We start from the raw sequence: 24,909 nt of genomic DNA on the forward strand, positions 1-24,909 counted from the left end.
GATACTAATCTATCATGAAAACTCTAGAAAGACCTAAAGTAATGTAGAAACATTCACCACCATTGAGAGGTTGGTGACTTGAGCCTATAAATAGGCAATTGGTATGTTGTAATTGATAAATCCAAGAAATCAATGACATAGCCTTCTTTCTAAAACAATTATCTAAAATTATCAACTATCATCTAACCAACTACCAACAACATAATCCGCTACATATTTTTGTAACTCAGCCTCAGGAGTTTTATTTGCAAATAACTCTGCCAATTTTCCACAACCTGGTAACCAATTATCCTTCCATAATTTTATTGTCTTTACATCCCCCACCCTCCAAGTAATATTTTGACAGTAATTGTCCCAAGAGAACAAAGTCCTTGCCAAAAAGTGTTGCCTCGTTTTTGCTTGTGGATCATCGGAAGAAGAGTAGAGCCATAACAATAGTTGCTACGAATGAAATATGCCCTAATTGTAGGCTCTCTAGTACAAAATCTCCAATTTTCTCTCATCATATAGGCTTGATTAACATGCCTCATTTTCACATGAGTAGTATGCATCACATTCACCTTCTTTTTTGCACCAATATCTTTGGCATGATCTCTTTTATTTGAACGCCCCCACTAGCAGAACTCCCCAATCTCGTTCGTTTCCAATATCTTCTTACCAGAATTAGGTGCAGTATAAGATTCCTTGTCAGCAGATAGGGTCTCATATTTGCTGCCACCAATAAAGTGCTTAAGAACGCGTTTGGATGGAAAAATTTAAAATTTTGATAAATTTTAAATTCTAAGAATTTTAAATACTTCAATTGAAATTCTTTTATTTTCAAATTTTTGTGTTTGGATAAAAAAAATTAAATTTGGGAATTTTCAACATTTTAAGGATTTCAAAAATTTCTCACATTTTAGAAAAAAATTAAAATTTCACAATTTTAGTTATTTAAAATTCTGTTTTAAAATTCCAAAAATTTAAATTCTTCAAAAAAAAACATCCAAACAATGAATTTTAGATTACAAAAATTCAAATTCTCTGATAAATAATTTTCCTCATTTAAAATTCTTTATTCAAAGACACTCTAATAGTATTTCTTTCATTAAAGTCCCCACCGAAATCTTCCTCCTTATTTTTCGCTAAAGATACTTTATTTCTCCTGAAAGGTCGTTGAACCAACATCCATTTACCAAATCTTTTTTTTCCTCGTCATTAGTCGTTTTAGAATTATCATAAATTCCTTAGGCCCCCTTAGATGTGTTGACGTCAGCCATACCCCCAACATACATACTCCCTAACAATTGCGCGCCACTGTATTCACCTTATCTCTTGTTGTCAGCATTCTCAGTCGTATCTGTCATTGTTGTTACAACAAGCTCCATGCATTGTTCACGTTTATGACCAAACTTCCCATGCATACTGGAAACAAATTGCACGAATGCCCTTGTACTCTATGTTCAACTTATAACTTCTAACATAAAAGTGTGGCACGAGGGGTTTCTCCAAGTCTAGTTCAATGCAGATCCTAGCAAACATCCCACGAGACTGCAAAGACGTTAATTTATCCACCTTCAAAAACTTCCCCAAAGTATTACATATTCTTTTCAGAAAGACGTCATTGTAGAGTTTGATAAGGAGACGTTGTATATGAATCCATACCGCCACATTCTTCGTTTTTTCAGCGTTTATAAAAAAGAATGGCTCTCCAACGTTGTACTATGAGGTAGTGGTCTACTACCATACGCAAACCTTCATAGAAGGCACAATTATAGTCCTCACTGAACACCACCCGATAGAACCCATCTGCAAATCAATAATTTGAATCTTCCCTTTCTTTGTCCAGCTTCTTTGTCATAATAGTAGGAAAGTTGACCCATCGTCCCAACACACCACCATTATATTCAATCATGGCAACGCCGGCAAAAAAGTTCCACATCAGTCAGGGGGATACTCAGTCCATCCAAAGTCTTCTGCGTTCTATCGTCTTCTTTCGGCACTTGTTGTAACAACTTGTTCTCCACCACGTTTTCCTCCACTACTTTTGCATCCACCTCCATAGTCGTTCCATCCCCTCCTCCTATAGGTTGAAGGTGTTTCTATGCATAAGATTCTGTCACCACTCCTCCGAAGTCCTCTAAGCCTTTCTTACCTTAACTTTTTTAGTACTTCGTAGGAGGTCTTCCTCTTGGCTGATCGCATTTAAGTCACTTTTTCACAAACCCTAACTGATCTCACCATTCGTACAACCATATTATTAATTTTGGAATTTCATTTAAAATCTTTTTTATTCATCTTCTGAAGTTAAAAATTAATAATAAATGATTAAAACCTATTCACTTGATAATTTTTCAAAACACAAATAAGAAAAAGAAATACAAAGAAACTCATTTTTATTAAAATAAACAAAAACAACATTATTTATCCCTTAAAAGAATATCATTTTTTAAAACTGAAAAAAGCAATATAATCTAAACATACTTTGTGAAAAGAGAGACAATGTCTTTTTACAATTTTTACAAGACAAAAAAGTAAAAAGTAAATTAAATAAACTGAAAGCCACTAGGAGAGAAATGAGACCCTCGTATGCAGCGCCCGCCTTCGTCCCTGCTTTATAAAAGGTTGACCCCTCGCCACATTACACATGCTTCGCCACAACTTTTTTTTTTTTTAAATTAATATTTTTTTAATTTACTATTTAAGTTTAATTTGATTTCTATTTTTTATTTAATTTCATCTTCTAATTTTTAAAACAGATTTAATTTGCTTTTATCATTTAAATTAAATTAACCGTTAATATATATATATATATATATATATATATATATATATATATATATATATATATATTATGATTTATTTTAAATTTCCATAAATATGACTTTTTAATATCAAATTAACACAATTTAGATAATATGATCAAATTAAATCGATTTATAAACTTAAATAACCAAATTAAACTTAAAAAACTAAAAAATCAAATTGAATCTAAAATTAAAATAAAAAACTAATTTAACCTCATTTTTTTTTCTTCATTTTAACTTATATAACAACACACTCTCTTAAAGACTATAAAACCCCCTCCACCAAGATCATATTTTCCGTCTAAGAAAGAAACTGACACAAACTCTCTTTCCCTTAAAATGATTTGTTTAATTTGCTTCATAACACCCCAAAAGCAAAATTAACTACGGAATGAACCTGCTGGGAAATGCACTGATGTATTAGCTTTTGCACCAGAGCCTGAAAGCACAGACCACTCTCTCTGTATGTACATGGAATCTCACACCTTTGCATTACTATATAGTATGTGTGAATTTTTATTTTTTCTTTATTGCTACTCTCTAAGTAAGCACACCCAACTTCTCCTTTTTCTGCAATTATTTTCATTACTAATTATTATATAAGTGGGCGTTTTCTTTTACTGGTTCCCAAAAGATAAAAAGGCTTCATTGTTTTTTATCCTTTTAAATAATCAAAGTGGCACGCTTCTTAGATCTAGTTTCTCGTTTAAAGCTCCTTTCTTAAAGGCAGTGAAGACCATTTTCTGAAAGTGCTGGACTCATGAACATGAAGACTTTCCTTGATGTTTTATTTTGATTTTTTAACCGTGAATATCAAAAATACTTTATTGAAAGAAGTAAAATTTACTTTCATAATCTCAATGTCTAAAAAAAAAAAAGTCTTCGTCTATCTGTTGGAGGATATTGTTAATAAAAAAAATCAATAATAACAGAAAAGGGTAGCTAAATTATGTTATTTTCAATTGTTGTTGTCTGCTTCCTCTTATATATTCTTGCTTCCTGCCAAACTTGCCTTTGTTTGTTTTCCCCCACCAAAAGAACATTACACAAATATCTCATGAAATTCCTTCTTCATAACTTCTTTGCAATTTGGCATAAATTGATAAAGGCCATGCATGGTGTTCACAGTTCTCTCCCTTCCCTGCCAAATTGATTAAAATTTGACTTTGAGGTTTGTTGTAAATACTTTAGATCTAGAAGCTTATTCCTGTGTGTAATTCTACTTCTGTTTCACCAAAAACTAGTTAAGAAAAGCACTCTGCTTTCCTTCGTATACACACAAATATGAAATTTAATTTTATGTTTCAATTTCAACTTTGGTTAAGAGCTACCACACGCTAATATGCATTCACTACAATCCATTCTTATTGTCTGCACCTTTAGAAAAGGCAGTTAGATAGAGCAAGCTTTTATTGTGAAAATTTACCATGGTAAACGAGTAGCAGTAGTAGTAGTATTTTCACATAAAAACAAAAAACAAAATCTCTATTAGTGCATGTAGCCACTCTAGTGTTTCAACATTTAAGGTGCCTAGGCATATATTTATTACACACTAGCTAGGTGCAGTTTTTGCATGTCTTTAACCCTTAATTGAAAGCCTGCAGTAACAGTATTATTCCTTTGTGTGCAGGGAGAATAGAAGAGGTAAAGAGAAGGTTGAGTTTCACATTTCATATTTAATACACTGATCATATAGTTGGCTTGGAGCAGAGGAATTAATGCACACACACACAGCGTAAAGCAAAAGGTTTGCTTCCATTAACTGCTTCTCTCCCTTCTAAGTTTTCTATCAAAGTTAATAAGTTCTAGAATTTTCAATTTAAAGAAGCCTTATATTTTGGCACCTCTTAATTTTATCTCTACACCTAGCTTTCCACTTCTACAAAAAAAAAGGTCTATGCCTCAGTAATTAGTAAGTGTACCTTTCTCCTTCTAGTTGTGTTTATGTGTGTGAATTTGTGGATGTGAAATGTTTGTTGCATTAGCTTGTGGGGTGGATGGGTTGAGTTGGGTTCTCACTTTGTTATGATTGCGATATAGGTTACCTCCACTGCCATTTTCGGCTATTTCGACACTCATAAATACATCTCTAAAAGTAAAAAGCTACAAAACACCATTGTGCACCGAATAATCGAGGAAAAACTCTCATATCAATCTATATTGTAAATCATGGTCAGCTTAATTCTTTATTTTTAAATTTTTTTATTTTGTAAAATTTATATTTATTTTAATTTTCTTGATCTTTTTTTTTACTGATAATAAAAAAATGTTTTTTTTATAGAATCAAAGAATTATAGAAAATTAGAAAAAATAAAGTAACTATTTAGAAATTTATTCGAGAATAATCCTTAAGGTGCTAAAATTGTCATGTACTCCTTTTTTTAGCTAATAATTTTACTTAAATTGCTCAATAATTTTCTATTTTTAGAAAAAAATACAATAAATCTATTTATATATTATGATTGAATTCTCATTAAGTCACCAATTTTTTTAAATATGATTGTTATTTAATGAAATTAGGAAATTAAAATTAAGCATAAAACTTAATAACACGCCATATTACTATAAAAACATGTTTTTTAAATTATAATTTCTTTATTCTATATAAAGTAGTCGTCATTGAAATTCTTTTGACAGATACTTATACATTAAAAAACTAAAAGAAAATAAAAAAAAAATACAAAGCCTTATTAATTACTTAATAAGATAATTAGAAATTACGTTTTGACTAGTTATTACAAAAAATGCTATAATAAAGTGACGTATATTTTTAGTTTGTTAATTATGTATGTTCTTCATTACATGGTCGTTATATTGAAGGATATTGATATTTTTTATAATAATAATAAAAAATTAAACTTAAAATTTCATGTAAATTATTCAATTTTCTTCTAAAAATTATTTATCAAAAAATTCATTTTCATTAAAATGAGAAATGCTAGTGACATTTTTTGTGACATTCTCTTTCATTTCCTTTGTGATTTATTAAAATTTATTAAAAATCATCATATAGGTTTTACTCTCCACTTAATGATTTTATCTCCTGATTAAAGTGTTAGAGAGAATATCATTATTCATTGTACTTGTTTTTGACCAACTTGGTTTGAATTGGGTTTAACAACAAAATCACACAAACTCAATTTAACTCAATTTAGCCTGTACAATTTTGATTAGATTAAACAATGAGTTTAATCGAATTCAGCCAAATTTAATCTGTGAACACTCTTATTTAAGTTTAAATGAGGAAATATTATATTAGATTTTAATTGAGTATATTAATGGATATAGTATTCTAATTTTCTTATATAATTTATTAGATCAATCTTATCTAAATAAACTCATTATATAAAATAATTTTAATTTAGTGAGCAACCTAGTGATCTATAGTCTAAAAGATTTTAAAACGTAGATGATATTGCAATATTGTGAGTTTTAATAAACATTGTCGAAATTTTCTCCTAAAAATTCTTTAAATTTAGAATTTTATATTTTACTTATATTTAATTAGAAACACTCGCATAATGTAAGAAAATATTGATCGCCTTAATGTTTGTCAAGAAGGGTTTTTTTAATATGCAAGAGTATGGCTCCTCCCCTCTTTATACAAGTAATTAAAATAAAATAAAAGGGTCAATGTGAAAAGTTTTCATCGTTAATAATATCATGTTAAAGAATTTTTTTTAAGAACTATTTTAATTAATTTTTTTTCTATAATCAATATTGAGTATAATTGATATTTACAAATTATTATCAAAATTATTCTCGTATTTGATTAATTAAAATAAATTTTAATATTTTTAAAAACTAAATTTTTCAAGAATCTCTATTCTTTTATTTGAATTTGTATAATTTTTAAATTTCAAGTGTATGTATTGTAATTTTATTGTACTTAACATCAATATGAATTTATACTTGTTTTAATATTTGATTAATGGAAATTTTTTAGTTTTCTAAATTATAATTAATGCTGAAATTTCTTGGATCAATATCAAGAATAATAAATATTTACAAATTATTGTTAAAAATATTTAATTTATTAAACTATATGTTTCAAGTGTCTATATTTCTTTTTTTAATTAATACTATAAAAAATCCTGTTAAAAAAATTAATATTCCCAAAATACTTATGCCATACACGAAATAATTTCAAATTGATATTTAAAAATTATTTTAACCCATTTCCATTTCTTTTAAATTTTATTTATGTTGATGTTGATTTTTTTATTACGAATGAATATTTATATTGGTCTTTGAATCGTTCTTATCGTTTTGTTTGTTTATCTTAACTAGCTAACGAAAACCCAAACTTCCTTCTAAAAACTTATCTTGGACTATGAGAAAGTCTTTTTCATCATATGCATTACATTAATATCTCTTTCTCGAATAGGTACACAACCGTGTTAATTTAAACTATTATTCTTTCTGCCACACTCACCCTTAATTATATTATATGATAGTAGTATTAAAATTGCAGAGTTAATATTGAGAACACGAGAAACAGACATTTATAGTGAAACAAAGAAAAGGAATAAATAGGTCAGAGCAGTTAATAAACATCTTCTGAGAATAGATGCCGGAGAGTAGTTTAATAGACATTGTAGCTTGTTTGAGTAATTTAATATACAATTAAAACGAGTTTAATAGTTATATATTATGAAGGTAAGAATTAAACTGTGAATTAATTAAAAATTACTACCGTTAAGACTTTTAAAATAATTATTGTCACTGTAGTATACCAAAACATGCTAAAGTGCTAAGCACACTTATACTATATTTACTCTAACAAATATTTTTTCCTATAAAAGAAAAAAATTAAATTTTATAAAGAAACATTAAATAAACATGCCTTTTATATATATCATTTTACATGTATTAGCTAGTTAAATAATTAATTTTATCAAATTTTTTTAATTTAATAAATTAACTTAATAGTTTTTTATTTTTTTAATAAAAATAGTTATTTTACTTTTAAAAACATTTTTGACTTTCAATTAGTTTATTAATAAGTTTTTCATATTTAGATGAATTTTTTTTCCATACTAAGGTCATCCCAGAGAAAACAAAATTCTTTGCGGTATATATCATGGTCGCTCTAAAATAAAATAACTAAAATTTGAGCTTTAAATTTATCAATATTTATTATTAATTTTTTAAAGTAAAAAATATCACACATGTTATCTATAAGACTTTCCATATCATTTTTTTCTTTAAAATAAAAAATCTTTCTTAATTTTTACTTTAATTTCACTCTTTATTGGGTCGACCTGTTATATGCAATTTGATGTACCTCTTTCCCATTTTTCGTAACAATGAGCACGATCCTTTCCTTGGGTGTAACGAATATTACCTAGTTTCTTTGTTTTTAGTCATAATCTTAGTAGGGTCGCTTTAGGCCATAGATATGTAGCTGAATCGGGTAAACAATTCAGATTACCTCACACGAATTACATCAATTGACAGTGACATATTCACATCTGATTTTCCATTTATTTAATAAGAGACAAAATTTTGAGGACATTTTCGGCCTGTGCAGGAGGGAGGGCCTGTGTTTTTGTTTGGAGTCTTGTCTTTCAAAATTAAATAATTCTTAACAAAAAAATAAAATAAAAAAAGTGGTGCAAAGTCTACTTGATTTTGACCACAAAGAACAGAACCCAACATTTGGGGAAAAAATAGTCATTTGAAGGAGGGGCCTGGGAATTTTTCTCAATTAGATGTGACGAAAAGAAAGGAAATCACATTAACCAAAGTAGCAGTCACAAAGTATTTGGGCAACATCCATATGTAAATTAAAGGCTCTTTTTCTTTTATCTTTTCCTCACACCAATCCAATATAATCCGAATAAAGTCATGATCGATTTCAGAGAATTGAAATTTATAGAAATACTTGAGGTTTTACTAGATAGTCGGATTCTAATTGTGGTCGTTACCAAAATAATAAATAATTAAGATAATTATTATAAAAATCAATATAATATAAAAAATTAGGATTAAACTATTATTAGTGTACAGATTATTTTTCCTTTTAAAAATATAATATTATTATGCATTAAATATCTTTTATTTAAAAATTAGTGTAAAATACAAATGTAGTATCATCTAAATGAGGTGCATTGACCTAATGGATTGAGTTTAGAATAGTTTACACATAGTCGTAGATTCTATCCTTTGTCATTATTATTGTACACAATAAAAATGTAATCCAAATAAAATTTCACTTACCAAGAAGTTAATTGAGTAATTGTAACTCCACAAAACTACTTGTGATTTAGACATGCATAGTAATCCTTTGGGCCTCTGGGACAATTATCACTTTGTTCAATAAAATTAAAATAAAAAACCTCACCAAGATATATCAAAAACAATGTGGCTTGGTTTTGAAAATAAAAGTCAAAGATAAGATCCCTTGAACTCAAATAAATTATTTATTTAGTGATATAAGGTTTTATTTTATTCATATGAGTAAATATGATCTATCAAGTGAAAGAAATTATATTTGATTTTTAGCATATGTAAAATTTTCTTAAATGATCTGTATTCACACAAATCAAACAAAATTAATTTCTAATCTAAAGAGTTAAAAGATATCCCTTTTCTGCTACCTACGGAAAAGAAAAAAAAAGATAGGATCCCTTGTTCAACAAGTGATCAAATAGGTAGTACACTGGCAAATTGACCTCAGGGTTCCTAATCAAGGTCTGTTTTGAAACATTTTGCATATGAGATTTGTTTTGTGTAAGCGTTTCGCCTAGGAGCATGGCGAAAAATATATTTCGCCAAGAGAAACAACGAAATAGGTGGCTTTCGGTGTAGGTGCAGTGTGCGTCAGAGTAGGGGTGAGGAGGGTGCAGGGTATTTCGCCATCCGTACTGCGAAATAGCTGGTAGGTGCAGTGCATTTCGTTATTCATATTGGCAAAATGACTGGGTATATAATAAAATAATTGGTTCGCTACCTCTATCGAAAAATTGCTTCCCTCTGATTATGCACTCCTAAGAGACACACTAGTTTCAAGTTTTGTTATTTCTCCGTATTTCTCTCATTTTAATATCAGATCTGCTCGTATCCCTCCTTTTTGAATTCTCGCATCATTTACAAATTTTGTTTGAAGTAATATTTTTTTTGTAGAATTAAGTTGTTTCGCCAGTTTGGACGGCGAAACGTTCCAGTTCACGCTGTTTTGCTAATTTAGACGGCTAGATGCTTGTAGAAACAAATCCCGAGGAACAACTTTTAAAACAGACCCTATTAGGTAATAAGTTTAAAAATAGAACTTACTGAGGTCAATTTGCCTAGTACACTAGCTAGTCTACGTTCAAAATTTGGAGCCTTCAGCTTTATTTGTGTGAATGATTTTCTAGGGATGTTGTTGTGTCTGTTCCGTGAGGCGTTTGAAAGCGACGGGACACATGATTGTTCTTCATGTCTTTGTAAGCGTTACCGTCAATTCCCACCTTTTTTTTCTCAGCTCCACATTAGTTCCCATCCAAAAGACCAAAGCCAAAGAGAACATTGCCAAAATCTTTGGTTTTTTTGGCCAGGCATGAATGACAGTTGCTTTTTCTTGCAGCAGTGGTTTTTTTTTTTTTTTTTACCAATTGCACGTACATCTGACATTGTTGTTATTATTTGGTGGCAAAAACTTCATGCCATTGCATAATTTGCATTACACTCTTGTCCGGTTTTCCAAGCACCAACCAAGCTTCACATTTTGTTTGAGTCTGTTGTCTTAGTAGTGGTGACTGCTCTACCCCATGTTCTGTCGCTGTAGTTGTTCAACTTGGGAAGGAGTTAAAGCTTTTTTTGTGGTTTCTGCAAAAAAGGGGATTTATATACATGCTGTCCCTCCAAGAACTTGGAGTAGAGTAAATTTTCAAAAACATCCCTCCCCTTTGGGACCACGAAATGAAACCCAAAAAATAAAAATAAAAAAATTTCCTTTGGATCTCAACTATAGTACCCACTTCCCAAATAATTAAGCATAGCAGCACACACAGTCATTTAATTTGTTTCCACCCTACTTCTATGGCCTATGTGTGCAAGCCCTATGTTTTCGAGCTTATGGAGCATATGGAAATTTTTTTGTAAGTAGTGGTACTTTGTGTCAAATTAGGCACAATGTAACTGATACTAAGTTCCAATGGCTTGTGGAGGGGTTATTATAGTTGTACATAGTTAAAAGACAAAAAAAAAAAAACAAACCTATCAATTTGGTTGTTTACATTTGCACGCATAACCTTCAAAAATTTTAAATATATAGTAAATTAAGTTTAATGCCATGTTTTTAAAATAAATTAGAAATCATTTTTTTCACTATAATACTGGTATGGAGTACTTTGTTGATGATTAATTTTTGTCTGAAAACTTGACTAATCATTTTTAATAAAATATTTTCTTTCGGTCTCATTTTTTTCATCCATAAAACTTAAATTGAAAATCTTACTTAAGAGATTGAAACCACCAACACTCAAACCATCAATTTGTGGATAATTAGAAATCATGTTTGGTATAACTTATAAAAGTCAATAAGTTTAGGCTAAATTGTAATTTTGGCTCTCCTAGTTTTTCAAATCCATGATTTTATTCTCCTTGTTTTTTAATTGTAACATTTGATATCCTTAGTTTTATAAATTTGTGATTTTGGTCTCCCTGATTAGATTATTAACTAATAATTATGATCATTAGAGATATTAAATTAATTATAAATTTAATAAAAGTCTATTAATCCTAATATGGTGTTATTGTTGGTGGAGTCGCTAGCACTAGTGGAGGTAGAAGAGGTGTTTGTGAAAAAGAAAATAAACATAGTGTTATGAAAAATTAAGATTGATAATTTTTTATTTAATTTTTTAATAATTAATAGTTTTAATTAATTTATAATTAATTTAATAACTCAATTAATCATAATTATTTGTTAATAATCTACTAGGAGGATCAAAATCACTATTCATAAGACTAGGTGAACCAAATGTTATAATTAAAATTCAGAAAAACTAAAATCACACATTTGAAAAAATAAGAAAGACCAAAATTATAATTTATCATCTATAAAAATTTGTGAAAAATGTTTCTACATAAAGACAATAAGTATCTTTCACAAAAGATGGCTTTGTTTCGACCACTATAGCCACAAAACTTTCATTCCAATATTTAATTCAGTTGAGGCAAACTCAAAACTATTGATTAAAAATACTTGAATAACTTTGTATGTGTTGATCAACACATTGAATGGTGATGATTGGTGCATACATTATTTATTTCTATTGATTTTAATCCTTCATTATAAAATTTAAATTTAATCCTCTTATATATATATATATATATATATATATATATATATATATATATATATATATATAATTCCTGGTTTGCATGTATATATGCACGTCACTTTATTTATCATCCCCATCTTTTCAGAGAATATGCAGCGCCTAGGGGAAGAGGAAAACACTGTCTGGATTTGATGTCATGCCATCCTCCCCTCCTCTTTTTCCCCTTCTTTTCAGCTTTTCAGCCGTTACAAAGTTTCCTTTCTTTCCCACTCTTTGTACTTTCTATTCTCTTCCTTCGAGGGCCATTCAATATTATTCATTGCTTAAGCCAACAAGACATGGTTTGTTGTGACTCAAACGTGTAACTTGTTAGTGCCATAAAAAAACCTTCTTTCGGTTTCTTCTTCTTCTTCCTACCTTCCCCCCTTCTCCTAAGAGACAAAAAACAAAGTGAAACTGGCTTGTGTGTTTTTTCCGCAGAACTACACTACCAAGTGCAAAATGAAGGATCCAGAGGAGCACCAAGTGAAGTCTAGAAGGCCTCTTCAGAAATCTGCAGAACGTAGAAGAAGGTGCAGGAGAAGGAGCCAGTGCAAGATAGAGAAATTGCAAGAAGCAGAACTTGATTCACACCTTGGTTTCTCTTCTGCCACTTGCAAGAGTCTTGTGTTTCATCAAAGGCCTGGCTTTGGCCAACTTGGTACTAAGTGTGTCATCAAAGCTAACCACTTCCTTGCAGATATATCAGTTTCTGACTTGAGCCATTACAATGTAAGCTTCTAATCTAATCTATTGCATGGATGGTCCAGTTTAATTTTTCTTAAGAAAATAATTTTATTTATTTTTTTGTCACTTTCATGAGAGTGCTTAAAAAAATATTGTTTCTTCCAAAAAAATCAAATTGATTAGGGGGGTGGGAACACCCCCTAATTGATAAATCTTCTTTTGAATGATGAAATTCAAAGGGTTTGCCTAGAAATGTTGTTTTTTACTTACTTTGTTCAGTTGTTGTGTTTGTTCTTGTGAAGGTTATAATAACACCTGAAGTCACTTCTCGTAAAACAAGCAAGGCTATCATAGCAGAGTTGGTGAGGCTTCACAGGAACACTGAATTAGCCACTAGGCTCCCTGTGTATGATGGAGGGAGAAACCTTTACACGGCTGGTTTGCTTCCTTTTACATACAAAGAGTTCAATGTAACATTGAGTGAGAATGATGATGTTACTTGTGGTACCAGGTAATTGGTTCAACTTACCATGCTGTCTGCAAGAGTAATTTATGTTGTTCTTAACCGATCATTGACTGTTTCTGAATTTGCGACCGACGTTTCAGTATGGTGGAATGTCACTATGTGAATGTTTTAAGGAGTTTCAATTATTTTGTTACAGGGAAAGGGAGTTTAAGGTGGTAATCAAGTTTGCAACTCATGTTAGCATGCATCAGCTACGTGAGCTTCTTAGCGGGAAACAAGTGAAGAATCCGCAGGAAGCTATAAGCGTTTTTGACATTGTGTTAAGGGAGCTTGCGGCTCAGAGGTGCATTTGTGGTTGTTCTTGTTTAAAAATTATGTGTTGCCTCCTTTTGAACCATTGATTCTGATTGTTTTTCTTGTTTCTTATGACTTCATGTGCATGTGTAGTTACGTGTCCATTGGGAGGTTTCTGTATTCTCCTGATGTAAGAAAACCACAGCAGTTGGGTGGTGGTCTTGAATCATGGAGGGGCTTCTATCAGAGTATAAGGCCTACTCAGATGGGATTGTCACTTAACATTGGTTAGGCTTCCACTAATAATAATTAATAAGCTGCAATTCTTTGTTTTCCTTTTTTGTTTTTCATTTTCCTTTGTCATTGATGTTTCTTCCATTATATTTGATTGGATTCAGATATGTCATCAATGGCATTTATCGAACCACTACCTGTGATTGACTTTGTTGCTCAAATTTTGGGAAAAGATGTTCACTCAAAGCCGTTGTTGGATGCAGATCGTGTCAAGGTATTAATGTTGTATTTTGTAAGCTCTTCAATCAATGTTCCACGAACATTATGAATGTTGTTTTGTGGAAACTTTGCAATCATTGTTCCACAACATGATTCATCAAGAAAGAATGACATAATTGCAAAAAGCCACATAAGCAAGGTTTAATAAACGGTCTGTGACTGTAATTGCAGCTGCAATTTCAAAGTTTTTGGCGTCTCTACAACAGACTTCAATTGCGGCCACATTAGCTGCATTTGTCTGGATTTTTGCTGCAATATCAAGGATTGTGATAAAACTGCAACCACAATTTAAAACCTTGCTCATATGCTTTTTACTTGAATGACATTTGTATATTAACATAGGTTTTGGTATAATCTTGTGAGATCAAGAGTCCTTTGCTTAAAGACATATTGTTTAGTGTCATAGCAGATCAACTCCCGGCCAATAATTTCTTTTCAATAAAACAGAAAACAAAAAGTCTTTCTCTTCCAAATGGCCTAGGCTCATAATCTGTTCAAGTGTACATACCAAATGTTGAGATTCATGATTAAATTTTTGAAATCAAGTTCTTTTATTGGTTATTGAAGAATTTAATTAGCAGTGTCTTTAGCTTTCAAATTGAGAGAGCCATTTAAGTAGTATCTAACCAAAAAATCTTTGTGTTGTCACTGGCAAGCAGATCAAAAAGGCCCTAAGAGGTGTAAAAGTTGAAGTTACACATAGAGGAAATTTTCGAAGGAAGTATAGAATATCAGGACTGACTTCACAGCCTACAAGGGAGCTTATGTATGTCTTTTTTAACTTTAGAAGGTTGAACTTTTACATTTTACACATGCCCTCTTTTGAAATGATTGTCTCTTTTCCCCATTGAACAGTTTCCCTCTTGATGACCAAATGAACATGAAATCAGTAGTTGATTATTTTCAAGAAATGTATGGATTTACAATCAAATATTCTCATCTACCTTGCCTTCAAGTAGGAAGTCAAAGGAAGGTGAACTATTTGCCAATGGAGGTAATCCTTGCTTTAAATTTAATCAAATTACATTATTCTAGCTTTTCCATAGAGAACTCATGTGAATCTTGTATCAGGCATGCAAGATAGTTGGGGGCCAGAGATATACAAAAGGGCTAAATGAAAAGCAGATAACTTCTCTGCTGAAGGTCTCATGTCAAAGGCCCCGCGAACAAGAGACAGACATTTTACAGGTCATACGATCATGGGTTCTTGGTTTCTCCCTCCATCCTTCCCTTACTGATCCATTTTTATTTTTCAGAGTCAATAGGACATTATATAGTTTAAATAGGTCCTTGCCATGTATTGATTTGCAATCATGATAACTTCATCCTTTATAGTCATGTAAGCTCTTCCTCTTCAAACATAAGTTTTGTTTGGCCTGGCCTGCTTTATTTATCTAGAACTTCCCTATTAACTTGCAGACAATTCAACAAAACAATTATGAGAATAATCCCTATGCAAAGGAGTTTGGCATCAGCATAGACAGCAAGCTTGCATCAGTTGAGGCTCGGGTTCTTCCGGCTCCATGGGTAATCATCTCATAATTAATTAAATTGTTTACAAATGTTGTTTGCTTTTGCACTTTTGCCGTTATGCTTATATTATATTTTGGCTCTTCTTGTCCCTTTAGTTGAAATATCATGACACTGGAAGAGAGAAAGAATACTTGCCACAAGTTGGTCAGTGGAATATGATGAACAAGGTCAGCTAAGAATGAACAAATAATGTTTAGATGTAATTATTTTATTGAAAGAAAAGAAAAGGGAAAATTACTTGTTTCCAACTTACTCTAATTCTGGGAAATCTAATGCAGAAAGTTATAAATGGAAGTACTGTAAGATATTGGGCATGTATCAACTTCTCACGAAGTGTACAGGAAAGTGCAGCTCGTGGATTTTGCCAACAGTTAGTTCAGATGTGCCAAATCTCAGGCATGGTAAAGTTTCAAATTTTGGCTATGCCATGTTATCTGAGTTCTCTTTATTTATTTGAATTGCACTCGATACTGTTTCAAATGATAATTACTTATCTTCCATTATATCATGATCAACACTTAACTACATTCATTGTAAAGATGTAATGTAAAACTATTCTTGTGTATTCACCTAATAGGTTTAGCTTTTGGGTGATATCAGAGCATTTATGACCAAGTGGTTTAAAGTTTGACCTTTATCATCCCCATTCCTTTCATAAAATGTTGAATTCCAGCATAAGGTAGGTGGACTTGTGGATTATATTATCTATCCATGCTTCAAACCCAAAGGAATCTTGCTTGAGAGGGCATGTTAGAGATGTAATGTAGAACTGCTTGCATGTGTTCACCTAAGGTTTTCGGAATAGTTGGTTCAAGACATTCATGGATGGTCTCATTTAATGCTTGTAGCCCATCTCAACTAGTGGAAAAAGGATTAGGTTATTGTTGTTGTTTACACACTTGACATTCACATTGTTCTGTTAATCTTTATCAGGAATTCAGTCAGGACCCTGCGATTCCTATACATTCGGCTAGACCAGATCAGGTAAAGAAGGCTTTGAAGTATGTACATTCTGCTGTTATAGACAAACTTGATGGGAAAGAGCTAGAGTTGCTGATTGCCCTTCTTCCAGACAATAATGGCTCTTTGTATGGTATGATTCTAAGTCTCTTCCATTTGCATTACTCCATAATCATAACTATAAGATTGTACTGGTTTATAATCACAGAAATGTTTAGAGGTAATAGTACCTTGATGTTTCTTCATTTCACCTTTTTGTTTTTTTCATTTCTTATGCCTGTAAAAACGGTAGTGCCTGATTCCTCTTGCATATATTCTTTCTTTCTTTTATTTTTCCTGAAGATTTCATTTTTAAACATGGTTTCTAGGAAAAAGATGCTTAGCATTTCTCTTGTTACCTATATTTCATTCAAGTTTTTCTGTGGTGAAAATTATTCCATGCTTGCATTAAAGAAACAAACTCTTCATTCAGGTGATCTCAAAAGAATCTGCGAAACAGATCTGGGGTTGATTTCTCAATGCTGCCTTACAAAACATGTATTCAAGATCAATAGACAGTACCTGGCTAACGTGGCACTAAAAATCAATGTCAAGGTCTGTTATTATCAAATGCTCAATCGTATTTTACTATCCAAAGTGACAGGGTGGCTACATGCTACACTGAAATATTGTTTTCATTCTCTTAACTCATTCTTTTATTTGTAATTATTATTTTCATTTCATTTGCTTAAATAAAGGATTTATTCTTGTAGATGGGAGGAAGAAACACAGTACTTTTGGATGCTTTAAGTTGGAGGATTCCACTGGTTAGTGATATTCCAACAATAATATTTGGAGCTGATGTAACTCATCCAGAATCAGGAGAGGATTCTTGTCCATCCATTGCTGCTGTAAGCATTTCCAAACTCCTATATACAGCTAAGGGATGTGCTATGCTTGATATATACTGAATACGGTAATCCAGGTTGTAGCCTCCCAGGACTGGCCTGAAGTAACAAAGTATGCAGGGTTGGTTTGTGCTCAGCCTCATCGAGAAGAACTAATTCAAGATCTTTTCCGATGTTGGAAAGATCCACAGAGGGGTGTAATGTACGGTGGTATGATCAGGTACTTAACTAGCATCTCTTCTAAGCTTGTGCTCTGTGAAATATGTTTGCTTTTTTCTCTTAAATTTTATACTTTGTTTCAAATTCATACAGGGACCCCTTTTGTATTGACCTGATTTTTCTTTAAAAGCCTTACAAATGTGTTGGATTGATATTGTTCCAATTTCCAAACATCGAAGGCTCATAGCCTTTATAGGTTCAGGCTTAAGCTTTATACTTGAGTAAAGAATGTCTTTGAGCTCTTGACCACTATGGAAATCATAATGGCTTTTTTAGCATTTATTATTTGATGTTACCAACGTCTTCATTCTTACTAGTTCATTTACTAATTTGTGAAACTGCAGGGAGCTTTTACTATCATTTAAGAAGGCAACTGGACAAAAACCATTGAGAATAATCTTTTACAGGTAAGACTGATCTATTCTGATATTGTTCTTGTGAGGAACAAGAATGTGGAGTTATATTAATTATAATGTTCTCCAATATGTTTTCAGGGATGGGGTAAGTGAGGGACAGTTCTACCAGGTTTTGCTATATGAGCTTGATGCCATACGCAAGGTACCTGGAAAAAAAAACAATTTAGCAAAGTTATAATTTTTATTACTGTGGCATTCCTCAATATTCTTATTCTTTTTGTGTATAGGCTTGTGCATCTTTGGAACCTAGTTACCAACCTCCAGTAACATTTGTTATTGTTCAAAAACGGCATCACACTAGACTCTTCGCAAACAATCATGATGACAGAAATAGCACTGATAAGAGTGGGAATATCTTACCTGGTAAGGTTTTTTGGCTTCTGCCATCTGCTAGACTTTGTGCTTGTCACTATTTTAAGGATATCCATGTGCAAGAGTCTAAGGCATATGTATTCAATTAGGATTTTAAAAGACTATTTCGGCATAAAAAAAGGTCTTCTGGGTCTGTTCATTATCCAATTTCATTATCCAGTGTCGTAAACCGTCCCATAGTTGAGCGATTGGTCTGATTGTAATGCAGGTACTGTGGTAGATTCTAAGATCTGTCATCCTTCGGAATTCGACTTCTACTTGTGCAGTCATGCAGGAATTCAGGTATGATCAGTGGTGGACCTATTCATGAATGAGGGTGGGCAGTGCACCCCCTCATTTTAATAAAGTCATATTTATTTATCTTAAAATTTTATATTTTGCACCCGTAGTTTTGTGTTTGAACCCTGTCAATTTTCATGTGAAGACAAACAAATGCAGTAATACACCCCCTTATTTTAATAAAATCCTAAGTATTTATCTTAAAATTTTAATTTTATACCTCTAATTTTATGTGTTTGAACCCACTATTTCATTTTTTTGTGTTAGATTTTTTTCTAAATAAATTGCCCCCACTAGCTCTGGGTACTAGATCCGCCATTGTGTACGATAATGGTGTTGGTGCTGTTACATTAGCTAGGACTAGAAACTGTGTCAATTGCTGCAATCAGCTTCCTATTGTTGAAACTTGAAAACCATTCAAATGTGTAGCATGTAGTAGCATCCAATTTACGTTGGTGTTTGGCATTTTACAGGGTACAAGTAGACCAGCACACTATCACGTCCTCTGGGACGAGAACAATTTCACTGCAGATGAGATTCAGTCTCTAACCAACAATTTGTGCTACACGTAAACGATTTCTCTATTCCTCATCTTGAATTTTTTATTCTCTCTATTTTTAAGATGACATAACCTTCCTAACATTTTGGTTGCAGTTATGCAAGATGTACGCGGTCTGTTTCAGTAGGTAATTCTGCTAATCATAAACACTCGTATAATCTGCCAATAAGTTATGCTACTTTCAAACACAAACGATTCATTAAACAATCCTAACACACAAATTAGTTTAAACAAAGCAAACATTAAAATTTCTTTGAAAACATACTAACTGGTTTTAAAGCATATTAGTTACTGCTATCTAATGTAATGTTTATGTTTTGCGTGTGCAGTGCCTCCAGCATACTATGCTCATCTAGCAGCCTACAGGGCTCGATTCTACATGGAACCTGATGTTGCTGAGATTTCAAAACTGCGAGGAACAAGATCGAAAGAAGGGCCTGTTCGGGCACTGCCTGCTCTGAAAGAGAAGGTGAAGAATGTTATGTTTTACTGTTGAATATAGCAGGGTGAAGAATGTTACGTTTTACAGTTGAATTAGGCGTAATAAGAGGCTTCAAAGTAGTAGAGAAACATCAACATATATAGTAAACGGAAACTAATTAGAGGTGAAAAAATTGTCCATGTTCATATATATTGTAAGAAAATTCTGCATGGAAAATTTTGAGTGTATCTTTAAAGTCATAGTTTTCTCTGCGTAGTGCCGTTTTAAGGTAAGGGGAAATATCCAAAGTTGATATATATTGGTTGGTTGCCTTGAACTTGGGCTGATCTTCCGATGTCTTTTCTTCCCAAGTCTTTAATTCTTCTTCTTTTCCTACAATAAAACATCAAAAACTACTTTTCAATAGATTAAAAACACCAAACCTACTTCTAATTAATAGGAAGATTAGCATAAAAGAGATTAAAACAAAGTTCTAAATCATAAAAATGTAAAATAAATGCCAAGATATGCACAAAAATGATAAGCATACAAGGCATTTATCGTTATCTGTTCTAATATGATTTATTTTCAAGTTCTAATTAGGTTCTTGAAGCACAACTATAACACTCATAAACCCATTCAAGCACATGATTAACTTATTACATCTTTAACCAATAAGTCATCCAAATATAATTTAAACTTAATTTTCTGCTATAATTTTAATTGAAACACTTAATCACACTAATTTTTACTGTATCATGCATCATGATAAACATAAAGCTTGATAACGTCAACCATATGTCCATAAGTACATGGAGTAGAGACAATGGAGCATAATAAATATTCTATTGCATGTGTGGAAACTCATTTGTGTTGAGATTGTGTAATGTGTGTGTGTCTATCTATAGCTATATATTTTCAATTTACACTCCAATACCCCGTTCTTTTTTATCCCTATACTAAATTTTATTTGTTGTTTGAAAAACGTTATACTTACATCCCTATGCATTACATTGGCATCCCCATTGTTATCTAAGAAGTGCATTCCACTATGTATCCTACAGAAGAGGTTGTTATAAATGACTAAACGTTAAAAGGGCATCAAGTCATGTACGATTTTTAAAAATTCCAAACAAAATAGTGTTAAAACGTTTAATAGCAAGAAGTATTATAAAAAAAAGTGTGAGAAGATATTTAGTAGATTTTAATTTTTATACAGTTTTAAGTCTTAAAACTTGCTTAAAAACTAGTTAGAAACTAGTCGATAGCCGAAAGCTATTAAACTAATATATTAACTTTTAAGCTATTAAACTAATATATTAACTTATAAGTGTTTGATAAAATTTTAATTGTAGAAATTAATATATTTATGTGATATTTTAAAATAATTTTAATTAGTTTATTGATAAAAATATATTTTGGATTTTTTATGTAATTTTAAATAATTGTAACTTTTATTTATAGATAAATTATTTTAACTATATTCTTTACTTTAAATTATTATATTTTTATTGTATTTTTTTACTATTCATCTTATATTAGATCTTAAAATATTTTCAATCAAATTTAAAATAAAGTAAAAATAACGTACTTTTAAGTAGACATCTCATTTTCATTAAGTTAATTAGTGTAATATTGTAATGGTTAAAATATATTGATGTATAATATTATAAATAATTAAAAAAATAATGTGAATAGAGTAATGATTAAAATAAAATAATTTAATATTAAAATAATTTAAAAAAATAAACTTATCATCTAACAATATCAATACCTTGAATTTAAAGCTGGAATTATATAATAATATTGTAAATAGTATCATGGTTAAATAAATTTTGTAATATAAAAACACCCAAAATAATAAAATAAAATAAATATCTATTATTATATAATAAGTATATAAAAATAAAATAACCCAATCTTATGTAAAAATAAAGATAAAAATAATAAAATCATATTTTTCTGGTGGAAGAAGAGAAAAGATATAATAAAATCTTTCCTTATAGAAAATATTAAAAAGGAAATTTAATATTTATTCAAGGAAAAAAGGAGAATAAATATAAAAAATTAAAAGTTAGAAGCTAGTATTTTAGTAGCATATAAAAAATGCTAAAAATCACTAAAAAATAAACAAATAAGTTTTTCACCTAGTAAAAAATTAGAAACTTTTTGTAAAAAATAAAATAAAAGTTAACTGAAATGATTTGTTAAATATAACCTTAATATAATTTTTTTTATGGCTAATCAATTAAAAGTAATTTTATATCTATAAAAAAAAAAGTCATTGTATGCATTACAAAGGTTTTACAATTATATTATGATAATAATTTATGATTGAATAAAAATATAAATATTTTTACACTTTTTTCTATTACTTGTGGATTTAATTTTGTTACTTAAAAAATCTTTATGTTCTAATCATGATTATCAAATTGGCAAGTTAACTTGCTAACTCGTTTGAACTCATTGTTTGACCGATTTGATAGATTTGAAGCAAACTATGAGACTATGGAGTTTAAGATTGAGTCAGCGAGTTTGTTGGATAAAAAAATTAACTTGGGCCCACATCATTTTGGTGTTTCTTTCTTAATCCAGAAATGAAGGAGCCTCAAAGTTCAGCAAATGCTCGTTCCAAGTTGCGTGTTGATCAAAAAATGAAGGTAACCTTCCGTGTCGTAGGTTTGAATCGCGTCGCAGGCTGAATCCAATGGGTGGGTTGTGAAAAGAAGGCAACGTTTACAGTTCACTGGCTCTGGAAGAAAAGAAATCGGGTCGCATCTCAGCACTGTAATTTTGGGCTTAAGATCAGGTCAAGTGTGGCATTGCGGGTTGCCTTAGCCTATTTTTAAAACTCACATGCATATGATTTAAGTACTGTCACGTGAGTTTTTAAAAAAGCGTCAGACTCATTTAACCCTTATGCCATAAGCTATTATCTTTTATTTTATTTTAGATTAAAATATATTTTTTATTTTTATAAATATAAAGATATTTAGAATATGTCATTATAAAATTTTCAACTCATTTTTTACTTAGACATAGTTTCGAGTAAATTTAAACTTATAATGATAACTTTTTATATTAGTTATATGTAAATGTGATGTTTTTACATCAGTTGTATATAAATGTAATGTCTTTATTCTGAGTCAAAATAACAATACATTTTTAATGTTGTGAAAACGAAAAACATACTTAAAAATTTGTAGGGATAAATTTTAAATATTTTCATATTTACGAGGATGAAAAACATATTTTAACTTTTTATTTTATTTAGACTTTGGCTATACTTTTAAACTAAATAAAATCCTAATAAGTAGCATATACCCCTTATTTTTCCACAGTAAGTAGCATATGCCTCTTATTTTTCCACAGTTCAGTCTTTACGTCAAAGTTTAATTCCTTTTGAAGAAGACTATAAAAAAACTCTTCTCATCTTCATGTGTCAAGTTTATCCCACTCCTAAGAGTCTAGATAAACTTTTGAGTTTGAGTATCTTGATTCTTATTAAATTTTATTTAATAATATTTACATGGAATATTTTTTTATTAATGATGAGCGGCTCAATAACGCTTTAGAAAGTGTAAAGAAAGATAGCTATTTTATAAATTATTAAATCTCACTGAAAATATTGTTGAAAAAAAATTATGTATCCTTTTCTTATTTGAATGTAAATAAAGAGAGGAGAGATAAGATAGAATTAAGATTTTTAACAATTTATTTAAGAGAGAAAATAAGAAAGAAATGATTTGTTTGGTAGATCTCATGTATAAAAAAATCTATCTCTATGAGGGGATCATAGGGAAATATGTGTTGCATTTTTTTTACTTTGTTTTTTGTTCCTGTAACTAAATCTCACCTCTTTACAAGACCTAACCTAAGAACATTCAACTAAGACCAATGTAATATGCCATTTTCAGCTTTATTTTTGGGGTTTTTATAGACACAACCTCCTCCTAAGCTTTGTAACGGTCACATATGCCTTTAACTCCCCATTAATTCTTATTATGGGTGCCTTATAATGACTTTTGGGTGAGTATTACAGCTCTAGAGGGAGTTATAAGAATGGTTTACAAGGAACCAATCGAAAATTGATCGATAAAGGTTACGTTATGTAAGAGAAGTCTTGGACCAGTCGACGGACAATCAATGTGGTACATAGTCCTCCAGCCTAGAGGGCTTAAGCACAAAGATGCTTGAAGTCTTTGATCGGTCAGCAGATGACTAGTACGATACACAGTCATCCAGCCTCAAGTGTTAAAGCACGAAAAGGCTTGAAGTCATTGACTAGTTGGCAGACGATCAATATGGTACACAATCCTCTAGCCTTGAGTGTCTAAGCACGAAAAGACTTGAAGTCTTTGACCAGTCGGTGAATGACTGATACAGTACACAGTCCTCTAGTATCAATTGTAAAAGTACGAAGAGGCTTTAAGTCATTGATCGATTGGCAGACAACTAGTATGACACACAATCCTCCAGCCTCAAGTGTCTAAGCACAGAAAGGCTTGAAGTATTTAAATGGTCGATGTACGACTGGTACGATACACTGTCCTCCAGCCTTGAGTGTTAGACCAGTCAGTGGACAACTTGTGCGGTACACAGTCCTCTAACCTTGAGTGTCAAAGCATGAAGAGGCTTGAAGTCGTGGGTTGATCAACGGACGACCGATAAAGTACACAATCCTCCAATCTCAAGTGCCTAGGCATAAAGAGTCTTGAAGTCGTGGGTCAGTCAATGGACGATTGGTGCGGTAAATTCATGTATACTCATCCGTTAACCAAACATTGAAATGAATTTGTTTACTTGAATGAAAACTTTAACATTTGAAATGACATAATTTGTATATACTCATACGAAAATCAAGTTAATTATTTAGCATCAAAATTATATGATTTGTGTACTCGTTCAAAAATCGAGTCAATAATTTAACATCGAAATTAAATGATTTGTGTACTCGTATGAAAATTGAGTTAATTACTTAACATTTGAAATGTTACAGTATGTGTATACTCATACAAAAATCATGTTAATTACTTAACATCAAAATTATATAATTTATGTATAATGGTCCTAAAATCGAGTTAATCATTTCATAATTGAATTTGTAGAATACTCATTTGAAAACCAAGTTATTAGATTTTATATTGTATTCGTATAGTTTCAATTATTTAGAATACTTTTAGTTAAATCTTATTAAATATATTAA

The 24,909-nt window shown here is 30.9% G+C and overlaps 1 protein-coding gene across 4 annotated transcripts; it reads left to right on the plus strand.

Annotated features, from left to right (window-relative positions):
* The first annotated feature begins 3,099 nt into the window (after positions 1-3,099).
* On the plus strand, positions 3,100-20,020 carry LOC100813485 (protein argonaute PNH1). 4 transcript variants are annotated; one of them, XM_006582007.4, is made up of 25 exons: positions 3,800-3,957; positions 4,417-4,533; positions 12,204-12,426; positions 12,539-12,829; positions 13,087-13,295; positions 13,447-13,593; positions 13,698-13,831; positions 13,943-14,052; positions 14,717-14,823; positions 14,913-15,051; positions 15,129-15,245; positions 15,477-15,584; positions 15,686-15,757; positions 15,869-15,991; positions 16,524-16,683; positions 17,023-17,144; positions 17,303-17,440; positions 17,515-17,657; positions 18,001-18,063; positions 18,151-18,214; positions 18,300-18,435; positions 18,653-18,726; positions 19,197-19,291; positions 19,378-19,409; positions 19,612-20,020. In XM_006582007.4, exons 4-25 carry the CDS (start codon positions 12,560-12,562, stop codon positions 19,776-19,778), a joined length of 2,730 nt encoding a protein of 909 aa, XP_006582070.1. In that variant the 5' UTR covers positions 3,800-3,957; positions 4,417-4,533; positions 12,204-12,426; positions 12,539-12,559; the 3' UTR covers positions 19,779-20,020. The 4 variants fall into 4 exon arrangements, with proteins under 4 accessions (XP_006582069.1, XP_014632117.1, XP_006582070.1 ...); XM_006582006.4 differs by lacking the exon at positions 3,800-3,957 and adding an exon at positions 3,100-3,249 and having other exon boundaries at positions 12,204-12,829; XM_014776631.3 differs by lacking the exons at positions 3,800-3,957; positions 12,204-12,426 and adding an exon at positions 3,100-3,249.
* Positions 20,021-24,909: the final 4,889 nt, after the last annotated feature.

Source organism: Glycine max, chromosome 6 (assembly GCF_000004515.6).
Source record: "Glycine max cultivar Williams 82 chromosome 6, Glycine_max_v4.0, whole genome shotgun sequence".
Taxonomy (NCBI): Eukaryota; Viridiplantae; Streptophyta; class Magnoliopsida; order Fabales; family Fabaceae; genus Glycine; species Glycine max.